Source organism: Pongo pygmaeus, chromosome 21 (assembly GCF_028885625.2).
Source record: "Pongo pygmaeus isolate AG05252 chromosome 21, NHGRI_mPonPyg2-v2.0_pri, whole genome shotgun sequence".
NCBI lineage: Eukaryota > Metazoa > Chordata > Mammalia > Primates > Hominidae > Pongo > Pongo pygmaeus.
Window position 1 is genome coordinate 54,807,989 of NC_072394.2, and position 19,226 is coordinate 54,827,214.

Sequence of the window (19,226 nt, forward strand, 5' to 3'; positions counted from 1 at the left end):
TGAATAGTTTAACCATTTCCCTTTCTTGGACATGGAGGAGATATCTAGGAATTGACTTTTATGAGTAAAACGTGTCCAGAAGTTTAAATTTATCCCTCGTTTCTTTGGGTACATTCCTTGAAATTGAAGAGTTGGGTTAAAATGGTATGGATGTTTTATTACCTGGTGATTATATAATTATAACATCCTTTCAGAAAACTGAAATCATTTGCATTTTCCCCTTAACCTTGGCTGTCACAGAGACGACTTGAGAGGACAAAATGAGATCACTTGAGTTTAATTTGCATTTCCTTTACATGTAATTAGTGAGATTAAACTCCCTTTCAACATTTATTCCTGTTTATTCTATTAGCTCATTTTTTTCTGTTGGAATTTTAATTTTTTTCTTGATTTGTAAATGCTTTTTGCAGATTAAGGATACTGTCTTTTGTTTTGTTTTGTTTTGTTTTTGAGACAGGGTCTGGCTCTATCTCCCAGGCTGGAGGGCAGTGGCACCATCTCGGCTCACTGCAACATCTGCCTCCCGGGCTCAAGCGATTCTCCTGCCTTAGCTTCCTGAGTAGCTGGGATAACAGGTATGCGCCACCACGCCTAGCTAATTTTTGTATTTTTTGTAGAGACGGGGTTTCGCCATGTTGGCCAGCCTGGTCTTGAACTCCCAGCCTCAAGAGATCCTCCCTCCTCGGCCTCCCAAAGTGCTGGGAGTCCAGGCAAGCGCCACCGCGCCCAGCAGGATATTATCATATATTCAGGTCTCTTGATTTTTTTGTGTATGTTGTTTTTTGCAGTGTCGTTCATGCTTAGGATTCTCATTTAGGGTTCTTGATCTCCAGGCAAGTATCCCAACTGTAAACTCAGAATTCACTGTCTGAGGCCGGGCATGGTGGCTCACGCCTGTAATCCCAGCACTTTGGGAGCCCGAGGCGGTCGGATCCCTTGAGACCAGGAGTTTGAGACCAGCCTGGCCAACATGGTGAAACCCTGTCTCTGCTACAATACAAAAATTAGCCGGGCGTGGTGGTGGGCGCCTGGAATCCCAGGCACGTGGGAGGCTGAGGCAGGAGAATCGCTTGAACCCAGGAGGCAGAGGTTGCACTGAGCTGAGATCGCACTACACTCCAGCCTGGGTGACAGAGTGAGACTCCGTCCCCTTCCCCCCGCACCCCCGCTGCCGCCCCCGCCCCCAAAATAATTCATTTTCTGAGAGAAAAGAGAAAATCCACCCCTTTCACTTACGCTGCTCCCAAACGGCCTTTACCGTCCACAGTGGACGTTAGACCGGCCCAAACGCCCCTCCCCAGGGGTGAGTGGCGCTGCCCTGTTGGAAGCCCTGACCACGCCCCAGCTCTGCCTTCGCTGATTGGTGCAGTGGAAGACACCTGACAGCAACCGGGCCAATCGACTCTCTTGCTCTGAAATTGAATCCTGCAGCCAGGCGCATTGGCGGCTGCCGTTAAGTCCCAACTATGACCCAGACTGAGGTGGGAGCATCGCTGGAGCCCAAGAGTCCGAGTCCAACCTGGGCGACGTAGTGAGACCTTCCCCCAACCCGCCCAATCTCTTAAAAAAAAACAAACTGAGACTAAGACGCTCAGGTTTGGTGTGGATTTTCCTACTGAACAAAGACATAAACTTTGGGAATGGTCAGGGGGCAGCAGTGCTTCTCCAGCCACATTCTCTCTAAAATGTGGATTCTGATCAGCAGTTCTGGGTGGGGCCGAGACTCTGCCTTCCCAGCATTTCCAACAAGCCCTTTGGGCTGTACAGTCTGGAAAACCTTAAAATATTTCTAGCTTCTGGTTCAATCTCTTTTTGAGATCCAGCTGCGTGCCTGCCTGTAATTCTCCCTTATGCCTATATCCTTCTAAACAAAGTCTCCCCTCTGGCTTGAATTATAGCCAAAGTAGGGGGTCTGTTCTAAGCAAATGAGCAGTCCTATGTAACAGAAAATTAACTTGCCCTATACTGGGACTTCACCAAACAGGAAAAATGAGTGGAACAGAGCTTCCTCCCACATCCCACCCTACCCTCCCTCCCACAGTGGGCCATTCATTCATTCCTCAGATCTGTTGAGCACCTATTGTGAACTAGACTGTAGTGCCAGTGGGTTTCCATCCCTTCAACCCCTTCTGGTTGAATGGTTCTCAAACTTGATCATGCATCACAGATTCTAATGCAGAGATTTGGGGTAAAGTTTAGATATCTTTATAGCTGTATTTTAAACAAATTTTCCAGGTAATTTTTTGCACAGCAGCATTTGAGAACTGCCACTCTAGTTCCTTTAACGGGGCAGTGGTAGGAACGTGGCCCTGCAGAGGGGACTTGGGATTGGGTTCCACTGGTAGGCCCCTCCTCCTTGTCCCTTGGCAGCCTAGCTGCCTCCACTACAGTGCAACTGCGCAAAGTCATGTGTCCCAATTTTGGCCAGCAGGATCTGGAGTTTTGGGAGTTTATCAGGGAGCATTTCCTCCCTGATACAGATAAGTTGCTCCTTTCCCTGCTTGTGGGTGTGCCTGAGAGATTTGATGCCCAAGGCATTAGCCGCCACCATGCGGCCATGGGGAGGACGGGAGGGCAAAGCATAAAAGCCCACCACCAAGAACAGGTGGAAGACGCAAAGAACTCCACACCTTTGAGCTGCCGAACTGACCTTGCCTGTTCTGTCTATGAGAGATAATACGTGTCTTAACTGTTGTGCACACTTTTAGTTTGCTGTTGTTAAGAGCAACAGAGGCCGGGTGTAGTTGCTCACGCCTGTAATCCCAACACTTTGGGAGGCTGAGGCGGGCAGATCACGAGGTCAGGAGTTCGAGACCAGCCTGACCAACATGGTGAAACCCCGTCTCTACTAAAAAATACAAAAATTAGCTGGGTGTGGCAGTGGGCGCCTGTAATCCCAGCTACTGAGGAGGCTGAGGCAGGAGAATCGCTTGAACCTGGGAGGCAGAGGTTGCAGTGAGCTGAGATTGCACCACTGCACTCCAGCCTGGGTGCCAGAGCGAGCCTCTGTCTCAAAAAATAAATAAATAAATAAAGAAAAAAGAAAAAAGAAAAAAAAGAGCAACCGAAAGCATCTGACCTGACCCAACCACTCCCTGGCTGGTTCAGATTCCCAGGATCTTGCTCAGACCCCCAAATATATTATCCCCAGGAAGGGTCCGGATATCTGCATTTTTCACGGAAGCTTCAGATGGTTCTTATGCACAAGCAAGTTTGAGAAATATTGCAATGAGGAATTTACTAAGTGGCAGTACTGATTAAGAGCACAGGTTCTGCAACCAGACAGCCTGGGTTTGAGACCCAGTTCTGCCACTTTCTGTCATCTGGACAAGTTATTTAACCCCTCTGTGCCTCAGTTTCATTATTGGTCAAATGGGGATAATAATAATTATTACCTAACTTTTGGTTATGAAAAACTACTTTATATGGAGTACTTAGAAAAGTACATGGCATAGAATAAGCACTGTATGAGAATTTGCTATGATTGTTTCCAGATCCTTCTGGCAATCACTACATAGTTTGTCTTACTAAATCACTCATGTGTTCAAGAACTTTCAATGGATCCCCAGCTCCTTCAGAATAAAGGACAGAGCTGAAGCATGACTCCCACCACGTTCCCCTGTGCCATCTCTAGCCACTGTTTTCAAATCTTGCCCTGAGCTTCCCCGACCCCCTCCAAACTACCATTAGGAAATGCCCCCTTTCCCGCCGTCTTTCTCCCAAAAGCCAACGGGTCTTTCAAAGCCGGTTATACATTTGCTTTCATTCACAATTCTCCCCCCTGACTTTCCCAGTTGGAACCAACAGACTCTGTGAATTTTTCGCACCTTTAAGACTACACTTGTCACAAACAGCTGGGCTTGAATGTCTTGCAAATAAATCCTCCTCCCCTCCCCGAGGGGCTTGGAATTCTCCAAGGGCAAGCATCTCCATTATCTGAGTTCCATCATTTGCCACACAACAGCCCTAAAGCGACTGATATGGTTTGGCTGTGTCCCCACCCAAATCTCATCTTGAATTGTAACTCCCACAATTCCCATGTGTCATGGGAGGAACCCAGTGGGAGGTGACTGAATTATGGGGGCAGGTCTTTCCTGCACTCTTCCTTGTGATAGAGAATGAGTCTTATGAGAGCTGATGATTCTAAAAAGGGGGGTGTCCCTGCACAAGCTCTTATCTCTTGTCTGCTGCTATTCAAGACGTGCCTTTCACCTTCTGCCATGACTGTGAGACCTCCCCAGCTATGTGGAACTGTGAGTCCAATAAACCTCTTTCTTTTGTAAACTGTTCAGTCTCTGGTATGTCTTCATCAGGAGCATGAAAACAGACTAATACAGCCACCGTCACCAAGCCCTCATGATAGGGCACATGCCATACACACCATGTGCTTCAGGCACATAAACACATTTAATCCTCACAGCCGCCCTTTCCTGCCCTCGTTCAATAGCTGTTTTATTGAGTGCCTATGATGTGCCAGACCTGGTGTGTTGGGTGGTGGGAAAGTAAGACTGATTAGGTCTCCGCATGCAGGGAGATTTACAGTCTAGTAAACTAGAAATTGAGCCACTAATTTGGGGCTCACAGGCCAAACTGAAACTTCAGATTCTTTTTTAAGGCTTTCAAAATCAATCAGGCGGGCAGGGCCTTCCCTATGTCATTGTCCTCTGGCCAAAGACCAATAGGAACACCCTGTCACTGAATAAGTTTATTACTCATTGCAATAAAGAAAACCTCAGAGGGTGCTAGAAATAACTTATTTTATTTTAGGTTTGGGCTCACGTTAGATGCTTTTGGAGGAGGTTCAAGAAAACCTGCATCAGAGGCACCAGCAAGTGGGGCTAATTCTATGATTTGTTATTTTAAAAAATATTATCAAGAGGGAAAGAAGGCTAGACAGAGCAAGACTCAAACTTTAATAGGCAAAGAAGTAACTGGCACTCAGATTAACAGAGGGGAGGAGGATGTTTGGTATTTTGTGGCTTGGACAGTGTTCCCATTTTGTCTGGGCTCACACATGATGACAGATGTGGTTTTGTTTTTGTCTTGCCCACCACGGTCAGAGTGGCCTTGTCTGATGTTGGTGTTTTGTGAAACTGTGAACAACTGTGTATGTTCAACAGTAGAACAGCATGGCCTACCTGTGGGCCAGCCCAGTTCCTAGCAACACCAAGACCCAGCTAATCATGGCTGCTGGCTCTCAGGGGCTGCTTTCCTCTTTCTCTGCTAGTTGGCCACCGGCCCTCTCCCTCTATCGTAGTATCTGCTGCTGCAAACGCCACCCTTGGAATCGCATTGGAATTCACTTCTCTAATTGACTTCTTAATTTAATTCACTTCTCTAGTTGACTGCCCTTGGAATCGCATTGGAATTCACTTCTCTAATTAAAGACTAATTAGTTACAATTGTGATACATGCTAGCTGAGAAAACAGAAACCTAATTGTGGGAGTAGGGAGAAGGGGAAATCAGAGCTGGCTTCTAGGTGGAGGTGACTTTTAACCTGGGACTTAAACAGTAGGAATTAACCAGAAATGGCAAAAAAAATCAATCTTGGTCAAGTGATCAATTCAATAAATATTGACTGAGGGCTTGCCATGAGCTCTATGCTAACAATCCATGGGCTGTTTTGTTTACTTTCACAGCCCCCTGATTATGTAATGAGAGCTAACAGTGACAGCTCGAAATGGCTTCCATGTAGGAGCCCACTGAAGCCCACTGAAGCCTGGCTGGAACCATCAGAGATGAGTTCTATCATCACTTTCGTGGAAATGGAAACACAGTGTAAGTAACCTGCCCAAGGTCACATGGTCAGCAAGTGGTACAGTCAGGATATGAACCCAAGCAGTCTGTCTCAGGACCCGACTCTTCATTACCAAACTCTGTTCCCTGTTTATTTTTTTATTTTTATTTATTTTTGAGATGGACTCTCGCTTTGTCGCCCAGGCTGGAATGCAATGGCACGACCTCCACTCACTGCAACCTCCACCTCCCAGGTTCAAGCGATTCTCCTACCTCAGCCTCCCGAGTACCTGGGATTACAGGCACCTGCCACCATGCCCGGCTAATTTTTGTATTTTTAGTAGAGATGGGGTTTCACCACATTGGCCAGGTTGGTCTTGAACCCCTGACCTTGTGATCCGCCCACTTCAGCCTCCCAAAGTGTTGGGATTACAGGCATGAGCCACCACACCCAGCCCCCTCTCTGTTTATTTTTATCCTCACTTTGAAACGAATGTAATGTAATTTGCCATGGTCATGGGGTTCCTAAGGCCTTATGCAGACAAGATTCAAACTCAGGGACCTGACTCCAAAGCCCCGTGATTTGAAGCCATGAACTTAGAAAATGCACATGGGATATATTTCCACCAGCATCCACATCTAACTTTATAGCTCCCCTGTGAAAGTCCTTAAATCATATGCCAGACAACGGGCAGCTTTCAAAGCTAGCAGGCAGATAATAAATTTTACTTTAAACCCAAGTATTATCAGGCAGAGGAGACATAGGAGAAGGGCGAGAAACGATTTGGCTTAATCAAGGACAAACAAGTCTGGAAAATGTCCAGATGAGGATATCTGCAGAAATCCACCATTTGGGGGGTCGGACTGTGGCCTTGAGCAGTGAATAATTCTCCAACCTGGCTGAGATCCGGAATCCCCCAGGAGCTTGTTAAAAATACAGATACCTGAGCCTTGGCTCTAGACATTCAGATTCAGGAGGTGGAGCCCCGGCACCGGTATCCTTAACAAGCTCCCAGGGGATCTTGGTCCATAGGCAGGTCTGGGAACTGCCAGTCAATGGAAACTTGAAGCACAATAGGAGGAATTGCACCCAGAAAACCAATCTAATAAGTGTAAAAAAGAAAAGAAAGCAAAATTCTGCTTGTTTAGTTGGCACAGAGGCAGGAACCATCAGGAGGAGCAGCTGAGTCAGGCAGAGACAACACACGCTGCAGATCTCACCATCCTTTTGCCACCTGTTTATTAGTCTCTACATTAATAAAAGCGATTGCTCATTGAACCCAATTTCTCCATCTTAGGCCCTTTATGTGGATTATCGCAGAATTCTCACAATAACGCAATGATGATTAGGTATTATAACCTCTTTTTACAGAAACCCAATGATGATTAGGTATTATAACCTCTTTTTACAGAAACCCAGTGATGATTAGGTATTATAACCTCTTTTTACAGATGGGGACCGTTAAGTGAGAGGGAGAGTAAATGATTTGCTCACAGCCTAGGGCTGTTAGGTGGTGGATTGGGATGCAAATCCAACAGTCTGTCTCTCAGCTTGTGGCTCCCTTCAGCACTGTGCAGGGGAGGGCTCTGTGTACCAGGCACAAACAGGACTCCAGGACTGGCCTGAGCATTCAGGGCAGTCAACAAAACTCAGGCATGGCAAGATCCAATGATCGCAGGGCTGTGGAAATGCTAAGAGGACAGCGAACTTCTTTGAACAAAGAAATAGAAGTGCTGGGTGCAGTGGCTCATGCCTGTAATCCCAGCATTTTGGGAGCCTGAGATAGGAGGATCATTTTAGCCCAGGAGTTCAAGACCAGCCTGTGCAACATAGCAAAACCCTATCTTTATAAATAATTTAAAAATTGGCTGGATGTGGTGGCACATGCCTGTAGTCCCAGCTACTTGGGAGGCTGAGGTGGGAGGATTGCTTGAGCACAGGAGATGAAGGCTGCAGTGAGCCATGACTGCACTACTGCACTCCAGCCTGAGCAACAGAGCAAGACTGTCTCAAAAAACAAAACAAAGAAACAAACAAAAAAACTAGGAGGACAAAAAAGGGAGCCGCTATTTGGTTGTGAGGTCAGCTTTACTGATGTATATGAGATTTGAGCAGTTGTTCACACCCCAGAAATAATAAGTGCCCCAGTGCTGGGATCCAGTGGTGAACAGGAGCGGGGCTTACAGGTCAGTGATGGAGATAGACCTTAAAGTCATCCTTCTATTAATCATTTAAATATGGGACATGACCTGATTTGGGAAAAGAGTGAGTGGTGCAGGGAAGGGGTCTTTGAGAAAATGCCATTAAGCCCAGCTCTGACGTAAGAATTAAGGCAGTTCCTGGCAGAAGGAACAACGCAGGCAAGGTCTGAGCCTGGAGGAAATGTGGCTCATTCCAGAAACAGAAAGGAGTTCATCATGGCTGCTGCAATATAGAGGGGAGAGAAGGGGAGTGTCCCCAAGAAGAAGGCAGACCCTTTTTTGTGAAGATTGTCATGAAACTTAAGGTCTTGAGGTTGAGTTGGCATCAGCCAGGCCAAGGTGGGAAAGGTATTTCAGGCAAAGGAAAAAGCATCAGCGAAGGCTCAGAGCCCAGAAACAAGCAACGGCCCCAAGTAAAAAGTGTGGGCCTGGAAGCCTCCCACACGCAGGGCATCCATTTTTATAGGGCTCCCACCCACTGTGAGAGGTACCGGGATTTTGGTTTTTGAGGACAAGAAAGCAAACACCGTCCTCACGAAGAAGACCACTAGGATAAGGGGCAAAACACATGTTCCAGGACTGTCCTGAAGTTCCGATGGGACCTTGGCCATGTCCCTTCCCCAAGGGCAGCTTTGCTTGGTCCTGGTGCAAAATAATTAGGTCCTACCAGGCCCACCTTTAAGGGTTTTCTGGTTTTCGCCTTTTCTTGGTGACTTCCTTTAAGATGGGAATGAAGATAAACTCAGGAGACAGTGGGAAGATCTCAATATACTTTTGTTAAGGTTTGTGAGGGGATCAGTTTTATTGTATTTCAAAATGTCTACTGTTTAAAAAAACTCAGTAGAAACATTATTTTGGATGCATTAAGAAAAAAACCCACACAACTTTCCTTATTGCCAAAAAAATTCAAACATCACCCTAGTAGATACCTCATAAGGGGAAAGTTGGTTTCCTTTTTTTTTTTTTTTTGAAATGGAATCTCACTCACTCTGTTGCCCAGTGGGGAGTGCAGTGGCACTCTCACTGCAGTCTCTGCCTCCTGGGTTAAGAGATTCTCGTGCCTTGGCCTCCAAAGTAGCAGGGACTATAGGCGTGTGACACCACGCCTGGCCAATTTTTGTATTTTTACCAGAGATGAGTTTCACCATGTTGGCCAGGCTGGTCTTGAAATCCTGACCTCAAGTGATCCGCCTCGGTCTCCCAAAGTGCTGGGACTAAAGGCGTGAGCCACTGCGCCTGACCCTGACGTCTGATGCTCCTCACTCTTCAGCTCCAGACTATTGGGTAAACATTCTCTGAGAATAAGCTAGAAGAACCTTATGGACTCAGTCAGGCTCAGAGATATATTGTTTGGCAACAAAGTTTTATATTTGGAAAATTTCACATTTTCAGCTTTTCTGAAAAACTGAAATATCTAACTGGCTGGATCCAAAGAACAGCTGCACTTTTGGATGAGGCATGTATGACTTCTCTACTTCACCACAGTCCCCACCACTCTCTAACACCTCCCCCAAAGACAACTTCTCTCATTTACATTACCTGCCCCATCCCTGTTCTAGAAACTTCCCTGGAATATAAGACCACATAATATGTAGGCATATATATATTTTTTATACTTACCTGGAGAATCTTTCTGTGACTACACACAGATCCAACTCTCCTCCTTTCCAAAGCTAAGTCATATTCCATTGTTGGAATCTTTGATATTTATTTGTTTAAATCCCTCTTTATTTTTATTTTTATTTTATTTAAGAAACAGGGTCTCACTTGTCACCCAGGCTGGAGTGCAGTGGTATGATCATAGCTCACTGCAGCCTCAAACTCCTGGGCTCAAGCGATCCTCCTGCCTTACTTAGCCTCCTGAGCAGCTAGGACTACAAGTGTGTGCTATCATGCCTGGCTAATTTTTAAAATTTAATGTAGAGGTGGGATCTCGCTATGTTGACCAGGCTGGTCTTGAACTCCTGGCCTCAAGTGATCCTCCAGCCTTGCCCTCACAAAGGGCTGGGATTACAGGTGTGAGTCACTGCACCTGGCCATACCTAACTCTCTCTTGACGTATACATACAAAGGTTCCACTTTCTCTATAGTACATGCTGTAAATGAATATCCTTGTACATTTGTTTATGAAGTTTTTTATTTTTATTTTTTTGAGACAGAGTCTCACTCTGTTGCCCAGGCTGGAGTGCAGTGGCATGATCTCAGCTCACTGCAACCTCTGCATCCCAGGTCCAAGCAATTCTCCTGCCTTAGCCTCCCGAGTAGCTGGAATTACAGGCACGTGACACCACGCCGGGCTAGTTTTCATATTTTTCATAGAGAACGTGTTTTGCCCTATTGGCAAGGCTGGTCACGAACTCCTCACCTCAGGTGATCCACCCACCTCAGCCTCTGAAAGTGCTCGGATTACAGGCGTGAGCCACTGTGCCTGGCCTGTTCATGAAGTTTTATAGAATGAATACCTAGCTGTAGACTTATTGGATAAATGTCTTTATGTACATTTTAAAACTAAGAAATTTTAAATTTAAGATTTGAAAGCTATCACAAAATTGTCCAGGTTATAAGAATTTATATCCCCAGAAAATGAAATCAGTGTCCTTCTCCAAGCCTTGTTTTGATTTGCATTTTTGTAATCACTAAGGTGACCAAACCTTCCTTTATGTCCAATCGTCACCTGTAAATCATCCACTGACCTTTCCACTTTGCACTTTTTTTTTTTTTTGAGACGAAGTCTGGCTCTTGTCCCCCAGGCTGGAGTGCAATGGCACGATCTCGGCTCAATGCAACCTCTGCCTCCTGGGTTCAAGCGATTCTCCTGCCTTGGCCCCCGGAGTAGCTGGGATTACAGACGCCTGCCAGCATGCCCGGCTAATTTTTGTATTTTTAGTAGAGACAGGGTTTTACCATGTTGGCCAGGCTGGTGTAGAACTCCTGACCTCAGGTGATCCACCCGCCTCAGCCTCCCAAAGTGCTGGGATTACAGGCATGAGCCACCGTGTCCAGCCTCCACTTTGCACTTTTTAAATCCTTTTACTGGTTTTAGCAGTCTTTTGTATAAGAGGGATTTAGGCCTTAATCATATATGCCACAAATTTTTCCCCAAGTTGATTGTCTTTAGACTTTGCATTTTACTTCGGAAAAAGTATAACTTCATTTGCAATCACATATATGATTCTTTTTCTTGGAGCGGGTGCTCCACAACCTGCCTCCTTTGGTAGGCATATTAATATATTTTTTAGAATCAAATGCCTTTAGCTAAGGAATACATTCTCTGTTTCCCCACAGGATCCAGTACTATCCCATAAATGGGCTACTTCATCATTTTAAAGTTATCTTCCTGCCCCTTAAGACAGGGGTATAACTGTGTGTGTCTGTGTTTGTGGGTACATTTCCTCCAGAACTTTTATGGTTTTCTTATGCACATTTAAATTTTTGACCCATCTGTAATTGATTTTTGGTGGAGTGAGTGTGCACAACAGAGAACAGGGATGTTTTCCTGATCAGCAGCACAAGGGGGAGGAGATACCAATGCCAGTTTATAGATTTTTTTTTTTTTAAACAACAACATGCTTTTTGGCCCTTTACACAAGTAATGCAAACTCAAGGATTGTACCCATATTTCCACCACCCAAAACAACCACTTTTTTTTTAATTGCAACGTATTTTCTGCTAGCCTTTTTTTTTTTCCCGTAGTATATAGATTTTTGTTTCAGAAATCTCTTTTTTTGTCTGTTTTTTTGTAACATGTGACAACATTTATAACTGCTAACAGTTAACGTTTTAACCTAGCAGCTCCCAAACCTGGCTGGGCAGCTGGCTTCCCAGTGGAGCTTGTTAAAAATAATGAATCAGCAACCCTAGGGGGTGGGCTCTGGGAATTTATATTTTTAACAAGTTCCATGGACGTGTTTGAGACACAGCCAGGCCAACTCTGGCCGACTCCCCCATGCTCCAGCTGTACCTGTGATTGTCTGGGTCTCCGAGGTGATGGTTCTGGTGGTGGTCTGAGTCTGGGTGGCAGGCACTGTTTCCTCCGATACAAACTGGACCGTGCTGGGGGCTGCTGCGGATGTGCCCGTCAGCTGGCAGCCACTTTGCTTGTGAGCTACAAAGGCATCCAGGTTGTTAAACTGCTGCTTGCAGATGCCGCAGATATGGATGTCGGGAGTCAGCTCCACCAGCACCGTTGTGCCACCTGGAACTCCATGGGACAAAGGGAAAGTAACAGATTAATTCCAAACAGCTTTGAATTCTAATGCAAACCAGATTCACGGTAGGAAGAAAAGGCATGGTGGCAGACATGGCTGGGTAGTGGCCCAGTATCCACTCCACCTTCCTCTTCTTGCAAACAGCATCCTAATTCTGTCCTAGCAGCAAGGTATCATATTTCCACACAGAGAGTTCTTGCCTTAGTTAAACTTGGGGAAAATTGGACATAATGTAAATATCTTAGAAATCTTCAGAAAATTGGCCTGGCGCGGTGGCTCATGCCTGTAATCCTGGCACTTTGGGAGGCTGAGGCAGGCAGATCACCTGAGGTCAGGAGTTCGAGACCAGCCTGGCCAACATGGTGAAATCCCGTTGCTACTAAAAATACAAAAATTAGCTGGGCATGGTGGTGCATGCCTATAATCCCAGCTACTCGGGAGGCTGAGGCAGGAGAATCACTTGAACCCGGCAGGCGGAGGTTGCAGTGAGCCCAGATCGCACCATTGCACTGGGGGACAAGAGTGAAACTCTGTCTCAAAAAAAGAAAGATTTTTTTTTCAGAAAATTATGATGCATAATTTTATCCAACCATATATGCACAAAGGTAGTCTTGTATTTTTTAACTTGGGGAAAATTGGAAATAATGTATAGCAACCATCCACGTGATGGTTCATGCTGCATTGATACCCATGGGGCACTAGTGGCATTGTTTGCAAGAAAGTTCTTTTAATCAAAGATAAAAGGGATGTCCTGCACTTTGCAGAACCAGCAGCCACCTCCTATCCCAACTAAAAGGTAATTGTGAAAACTGATCCTCCCACGCATTTCCAAACATACTTGCCCAAAACACATGAGACTATGAGAACCACTAGTCTAAATAATCTTGGTCCCCTACATACTTGTGAACTTCTCCAGCATACAGTTGGAGGAGTTTCTAGGAAGAGTTTGGCATTTGTGATGAAAAGGGAGCAGACATGGCTAGCACTGTGCCCCTTTTCTTCTGGCTTTGGATGCAAATGTGATAGTGGGGCTTCTGCAGCCATCTTGTAACTATGAGAAAAATGCCAAGATCCCTATGGGCTCTGCTCTTTACTTCGCTGATTCCCCTGATTCAACACTGCAATCAATCAATTCCAGATTTCATTAGGCCAGTATAATTTGGGTTTCTGTTACTTGTAGCCAAAATTCTTCCTAACTGGCAGGGACATTATTTCTTTTTCTTTTCTTTTTTTTTTTTTTTTTTGAGACAGATTCTTGCTCTGTCGCCCAGGTTGGAGCGCAGTGGTGCGATCTCGGCTCACTGCAAGCTCTGCCTCCCGGGTTCACGCCATTCTCCTGCCCCAGCCTCCCAAGTAGCTGGGACTACAGGCACCTGCCACCACGCTCGACTAATTTTTTGTATTTTTAGTAGAGATGAGGTTTCATCTGTTAGCCAGGATGGTCTCGATCTCCTGACCTCATGATCTGCCCACTTCAGCCTCCCAAAGTGCTGGTATTACAGGCATGAGCCACCACACCCGGCAGACATTATCTCTTGATACTAATCATATCAAGAATTAATACTGTATTAATACCTGCAAAGCACTTAGTATAGTATTTGGCACTTTATTAGAAGGTACTATATAAATATTTGTTCAATAAAGACATAGCGGGTGGATCACGAGGTCAGGAGAGCGAGACCATCCTGGCTAACATGGTGAAACCCCATCTCTACTAAAAATATTACAAAAAAAATTAGCCGGGTGTGGTGGCACACACCTGTAATCCCAGCTATTAGGGAGACTGAGGCAGGAGAATTGCTTGAACCCGGAAGGCGCAGGTTGCAGTGAGCTGAGATTGTGCCACTGCACTCCAGCCTGGGCGATAGAGCAAGGCTCCCTCTCACATAAAAAAAAAAAAAAAAGATAACTCGTGTTTATAAGAAAATTTAGAAGAAGCTTATAAAGAAGGGGAAAATCACTCAATATTTTCATCTCTGCCTACCATGAATAATATAAAATATTTTTTCCATTCATTTTCTTTACATTTAAAAGTGCATAAGATGGCTCATGCCTGTAATCCCAGCACTTTGGGAAGCCGAGATGGGTGGATCACAAGGTCAAGAGATCAAGACTATCCTGGCGAACACGGTGAAACCCCGTCTCTACTAAAAATACAAAAATTAGCTGGGTCTGGTGGCACATGCCAGTAATCCCAGCTACTCAGAAGGCTGAGGCAGGAGAATTGCTTGAACCTGGGAGATGGAGGTTGCCACTGAACTTCCAGCCTGGTGACAGAGCAAGACTTCATCTCAAAAAAAAAAAAAAGTTGCATAAGATCATAATATTGTAAATATTCAGATCATAGTATTGTAAAACTAATCCTTTTCCTAATTTTTTTTCTCTTTTTTTGAGACAGAGTTTTGCTCTTGTTGTCCAGGCTGGAGTGCAAGGGCACGATCTCGGCTCACTGCAACCTCCGCCTCCTGGGTTCAAGCAATTCTCCTGCCTCAGCCTCTGGAGTATCTGGGATTACAGGCGCCACCACCACGCCAGGCTAATTTTGTATTTTTAGTAGAAATGGGGTTTCTTCATGTTGGTCAGGCTGGTCTTCAACTCCCGACCTCATGTGATCCGCCAGCCTCGGCCTCCCGAAGTGCTAGGATTATAGGCGTGAGCCACCGTGCCTGGCCCTTTTTCCTAAACCTTGCATAAACATTGTGCTATATCATTAAAATCTCTTCATATATATATGATTATTTAATGGCAATACATTATTCCATGGTGTCCATGCATCATAATCTTCTCAGCAACAATAAAGTATTTACATAATTTCCAATTTTTCCCAAGTTACATGATACAAGACTACCTTTGTGCATATATGGTTAGATAAAATTATGCCTCATAATTTTCTGAAAATTTTTAAGATATTTACATTATGTCCAATTTTCCCCAGGTCTAGCTAAGACAAGAAATCTCTGTTCGGAAATACAGTTTGGTTGACTTGCTAAGGAGACTGGGCTGAGCACTGTGATAAGCCATCTTGCAGGGATACACTTAAGCACTTTGCAATCAATGGATGGAAGGAAGGAAACCTTTTCTTCTCTGGCAGCTACTGAGATACCCACGGAACTAACAAGGAAACAAGGAAGTGAGACATGAAGTAGCTTGCATTGCTGACGATTCCTTAATGATGGAACAAGACTGACACCCAGAATGAAAGGATTTTAATAACAAATAATGTCACTGGTATGTGGAAAGCGCAAAAGTAATGACATAGACCTTCGTTAGAATCTTGACACTGTCACTTAACAACAGTGACTTTAAGCGTGGGTTTTCTCATCTGAAAAATGGGAGAAGAGAGGTTTTTAATTCATGGTTTTTGTTTGTTTGTTTTTAATTTCTCCAAGAAAAAACACGGGCTTGGTATGAGAATTAAACGGGATGGTGCTGGTACCAGCACAGTCCCCCCTCCCCGCCAGTCCCCCAGCATGTTACCTGCTGCGGTTCTTACTGAGTTACACTATTTAAACGTAGACATATCTGAGCCCCACCTAGGAGATACTGAGTCATAACAGGGTGGGGTGGGGAGGATGGTGTTTAGGAAAATCTGTGCTTTTCACAGTAATGCAAGGAATACCCCGCCAAGTTTGGGACCCAGTGTCTCCCAAACTGTTAACAGTAGCAGCTAACAAGCTGGGAGCTTACTATGTGCCAGATTTTCTGCAAACCCCTGGTAGACGGGTTCTCAAACTTCATGTGCTTCAGAGTTGCCCAGGCAGCTACGAAGGACAGCGGATCCCCAGCCCCACCCCCGAGATTGAATGGGTGGGGCCCAGAAAGCTGTTTTAAAATACACGCTGTCGCTCCCAGGTGGCTGGTTGCACTCAGTCTCTGGACCACACTTTGGGAAACAATGCACCGGGAGAAACCAGAGACTTGGAAAACGCTGATGTCCTCCTCGGTTAAATAAAAACTGAACCCCAAACCCAAATAAAGCGACCACGGCCCCGTTTTCCATTCAGATCTCCACCCTTAATGTGGAAAAGGCTTTGCAATGAGCCGGCAGGACCTCGTGAGACCTGGTGATTCCCCCAATCTCCAGGCTCTAATTTTGAGCCACTGAGGCAGAAGTTTTCCCATCAGTGTTGCCCCGTTTACCCCAGATTCCTGCCTTTCTCCTGCCTGCCCCAAACTCCGCCTGGTGGGGCGGGAATGCCTTAGGGGGTGGCGATTGTCTGAACGGCGTGCCCTCCCCCACCGTTCCCTTCCAAGGGGTCTCGCAAGGCTGGAGAGCGCCCCCCGTCTTGCGCCAGGTCGGGTGCGCCCCCACCCCAAGCCCACTCCGGCGCCCCCTGCACCGCGCGCCCGCCGCGGTCCCCGAGACGCGGCTCCGAGCCGTCACCCCGATTTCGGGGCCCCGGGCCTGCTGGCTGCGTCGCAGACGTGCTTGGGCCCGGGCCCTGGAGCGCGCACTGGGCCCCGGAGCGCGCACTGCGCCCGGAAAAGCACTTACTTTGCACCGAGCCCGCGAAGCTCTCGCCCTCGCTGCTCGTGTTCATGGCCGCAGACTGGGAGGTCCCCGGCCGGCCGGGATGCCAAAGTGGGGGACGCTGATCTACATGGTACAAGGACTTTTCCTTTTATTTTTCCACACCCCCCACCCTGCCTTCTCCCAACTCTGCGAGGCGGGGAGGACGGATGTAAAGCAAGCTGCACTTCCGCTGCCTAGAGGGCGCTGGCCGGGCCCGGCGCCCCAACCTGGCTTTGCAGCAGCGGCTCCCCGGGGAAGCGGCGGGCGAATCCCGAGGCCCAGGCCCGCGGAGCGCCCCCAACGCCCACGGGGAGCTGGATGGTCACGCGCGTCCCGGCGTGCTGGGCGACCGCGGGTGGCGAGGGATGCGCCCCTGCCCGCACTCTGCGTTCTCCGCGGACTCGATTGGCCTCCCCAGCTCGGGGCGTCTTTTGCACCTGCAGCCCCAGGCGTTGGGTCCCCAGCGCGGCCGTGCAGCAGCGCTGCTCCCGGGACGCCTGGGTGGTTTGCGGGGAGACCCGCGTGCGGCTGCCGTTGCGGGGTGGGTGCGCGGGGCGCGGCGGGCTCCGGAGAAACCCAGGTTGGGCGTCAGCGCTGGGCAAATCAGCAAAGCGCTGGGCGGGTCCCCTGCCCCGCTAGGGAGACTGAGAGGACCGCGAAGAGGTGGGGTCGTAGCGCGAAGGGATCCCTGCTCGAGGACCTGCCAACTTTGTCGTGCATCGCAGTCGCCTGAAAGGCTTGTTAGAACACACGCTGCTGGGCCCACCCCAGCGTTTCTGCTTCAGTAGGTCTGGGGCGAGGCCTGAGAACGAGCATTTCTAAGTTCCCAGGTGATGCCCCTAGTGTTGGTCGGCGTCCACACTCTGGGGACAGTGCCCTCTCTGCTCTGTCCCTGCTCTGTCCCTCATGTCTTACTAGTACTGTCCCCCCCGGGCTCCTGCGTCAGCCCTATTGTCTCTGCCGACCCTCCCAAGCCTCAGACCTCTCCAGCCTCGAGGGATTTGCACATCGAGTCTGCCCTGCTTCTGAAGGACAGCATTCAAATTCACGCTCAGGGAGGCCATGCTTGGCCTAATCTAATCATTCTAATATTGCAGCCCCCTCCTCCTCCCCCAACCACTCCCTGTCTCCTTCCTGTGTTTTTTCTTTTTCTTCTCTTTTCTTTTTTCTTTTCTTTCTCTGCCTCTTTCTCTTTCTTTCTTCCTTTCTTTTTTTAGAGAGGGAGTCTTGCTGTGTCTCTCAGGCTGGAACAGTGGTCGGATCCTAGCTCATTGCAGCCTCCAACTCCTGGGCTCAAGCGATCCTCCCTACAGGCGTGGGCCACCACCCTGGCTCACTTTTTAATTTTTATTTTTGTAGAGATGTTGCCCAGGCTGGTCTCGAATTCCTGGCCTCAAGCTATCCTCCTTCATCAGCTTCCCAAAGTGCTGGGGTTACAGGTGTAAGCCACCATGCCTGGCCTGCTTTGTCCTTAAAAGGTGTTACATGGAACATATTATGTATCTTGAGTATATCTGCTTAGATATAATTTAGTTGTGTATTATCTCTGTTTTCCTCCCCCTTATTTTCAGTAAGTCCCTGTAAAAATGGGGATTAAAAAAATCTCTTTGCTTCACTGATGTAGTCCAGTGACTTGGCTGGTGCCTGACACATAGTAGGCTTAGTAAATATGGTTTGTATAACGAATGGGATTTCCCCTGCTGCTTCCTCTAAGGCTTGGTTTCTGCCTGCAGCAGCTGTTTATTCTCAAGTGTTTGTGATGTGCCAGGCACTGGGCTAGCCGCTGGAGGCAGACCAGGGAGGCAGTCAACATGAAATAATCAAATCAGTACTGTAAATATATATATATATAAAACTTCCTTTTTTTTTAACCTTAAGTTCTGGGATACATGTGCAGAACGTGCAGGTTTGTTACATAAGTATACATGTGCCATGGTGGTTTGCTGCACCTATCAACCCATCACCTAGGTTTTAAGCCCCACATGCATTAGGTATTTGTCCTAATGCTCTCCCTCTCCTTGTCCCCCACCCCCCGATAGGCCCTGGTGTGTGATGTTCCCCTCCCTGTGTCCATGTGTTCTCAATATTTTGCTAGTGATAAAGGCTCCAAAGACCATAAAATGGGGCTGTAATAGTGGCTGTAGAACTGGTCATGGTAGGCCTTTCTGAGCAGGTAATATCTGAACAAGGAGCCGGGGAGGATGCAGCCATGTGAGGATGAGGTGGGAGCAATTCCAGCCTGAGGAACTGGTGGGAGCAAAAGCCCTGGGGCAGGAATGAGCTAGATGTAACTGGCTGTGGCCTGACAGTCCCGCTGCAGATCACACCACTCTCACTCTGCATTGCCCAGGCAGCTCCACCAGGCTCCTTGCTGTTGTTCAAACAAGCCCAACCCAGGGACTCTGCATCTGCTCCTCACTCTGCCTGGATTGCTTTCCTGGTCTTTGCAGGACTGGCTATTTTAGGTCATCCAGCATCAAATGAAATCTCACCTTCCCAGAGAGACCTTTCCTGTGTCTTACCTAAAGTATTCACTCCCCCTGCGACTCTACCACATCACCTTCAT

General features: G+C 47.1%; 1 protein-coding gene and 1 long non-coding RNA gene across 9 annotated transcripts in view; one reads left to right on the forward strand and one right to left on the reverse strand.

Annotated features, from left to right (window-relative positions):
- The window catches only part of ZFP64 (ZFP64 zinc finger protein), a 114,373-nt gene extending 96,825 nt beyond the window's left edge, over nucleotides 1–17,548 (reverse strand). Inside the window, exons 1-2 of one of the 8 annotated variants that reach the window (XM_063659483.1) lie at nucleotides 16,643–17,311; nucleotides 11,901–12,140 (exon numbers count right to left, since the gene is read on the reverse strand). In XM_063659483.1, coding sequence (XP_063515553.1) covers nucleotides 11,901–12,140; nucleotides 16,643–16,688 — 286 coding nt within the window. In that variant the 5' untranslated portion in view covers nucleotides 16,689–17,311. Of the gene's footprint in view, nucleotides 1–11,900; nucleotides 12,141–16,642 lie in introns of those variants that run through there. The other 7 variants (XM_063659481.1, XM_054467855.2, XM_054467852.2 and 4 more) reach the window with 7 other exon arrangements.
- LOC129021888 (uncharacterized) lies at nucleotides 1,430–15,498 on the forward strand. Its single transcript, XR_008496166.2, has 3 exons — nucleotides 1,430–1,531; nucleotides 5,641–5,779; nucleotides 15,083–15,498. It is a non-coding gene; the product is annotated as an uncharacterized LOC129021888 (long non-coding RNA).
- Nucleotides 17,549–19,226: the final 1,678 nt, after the last annotated feature.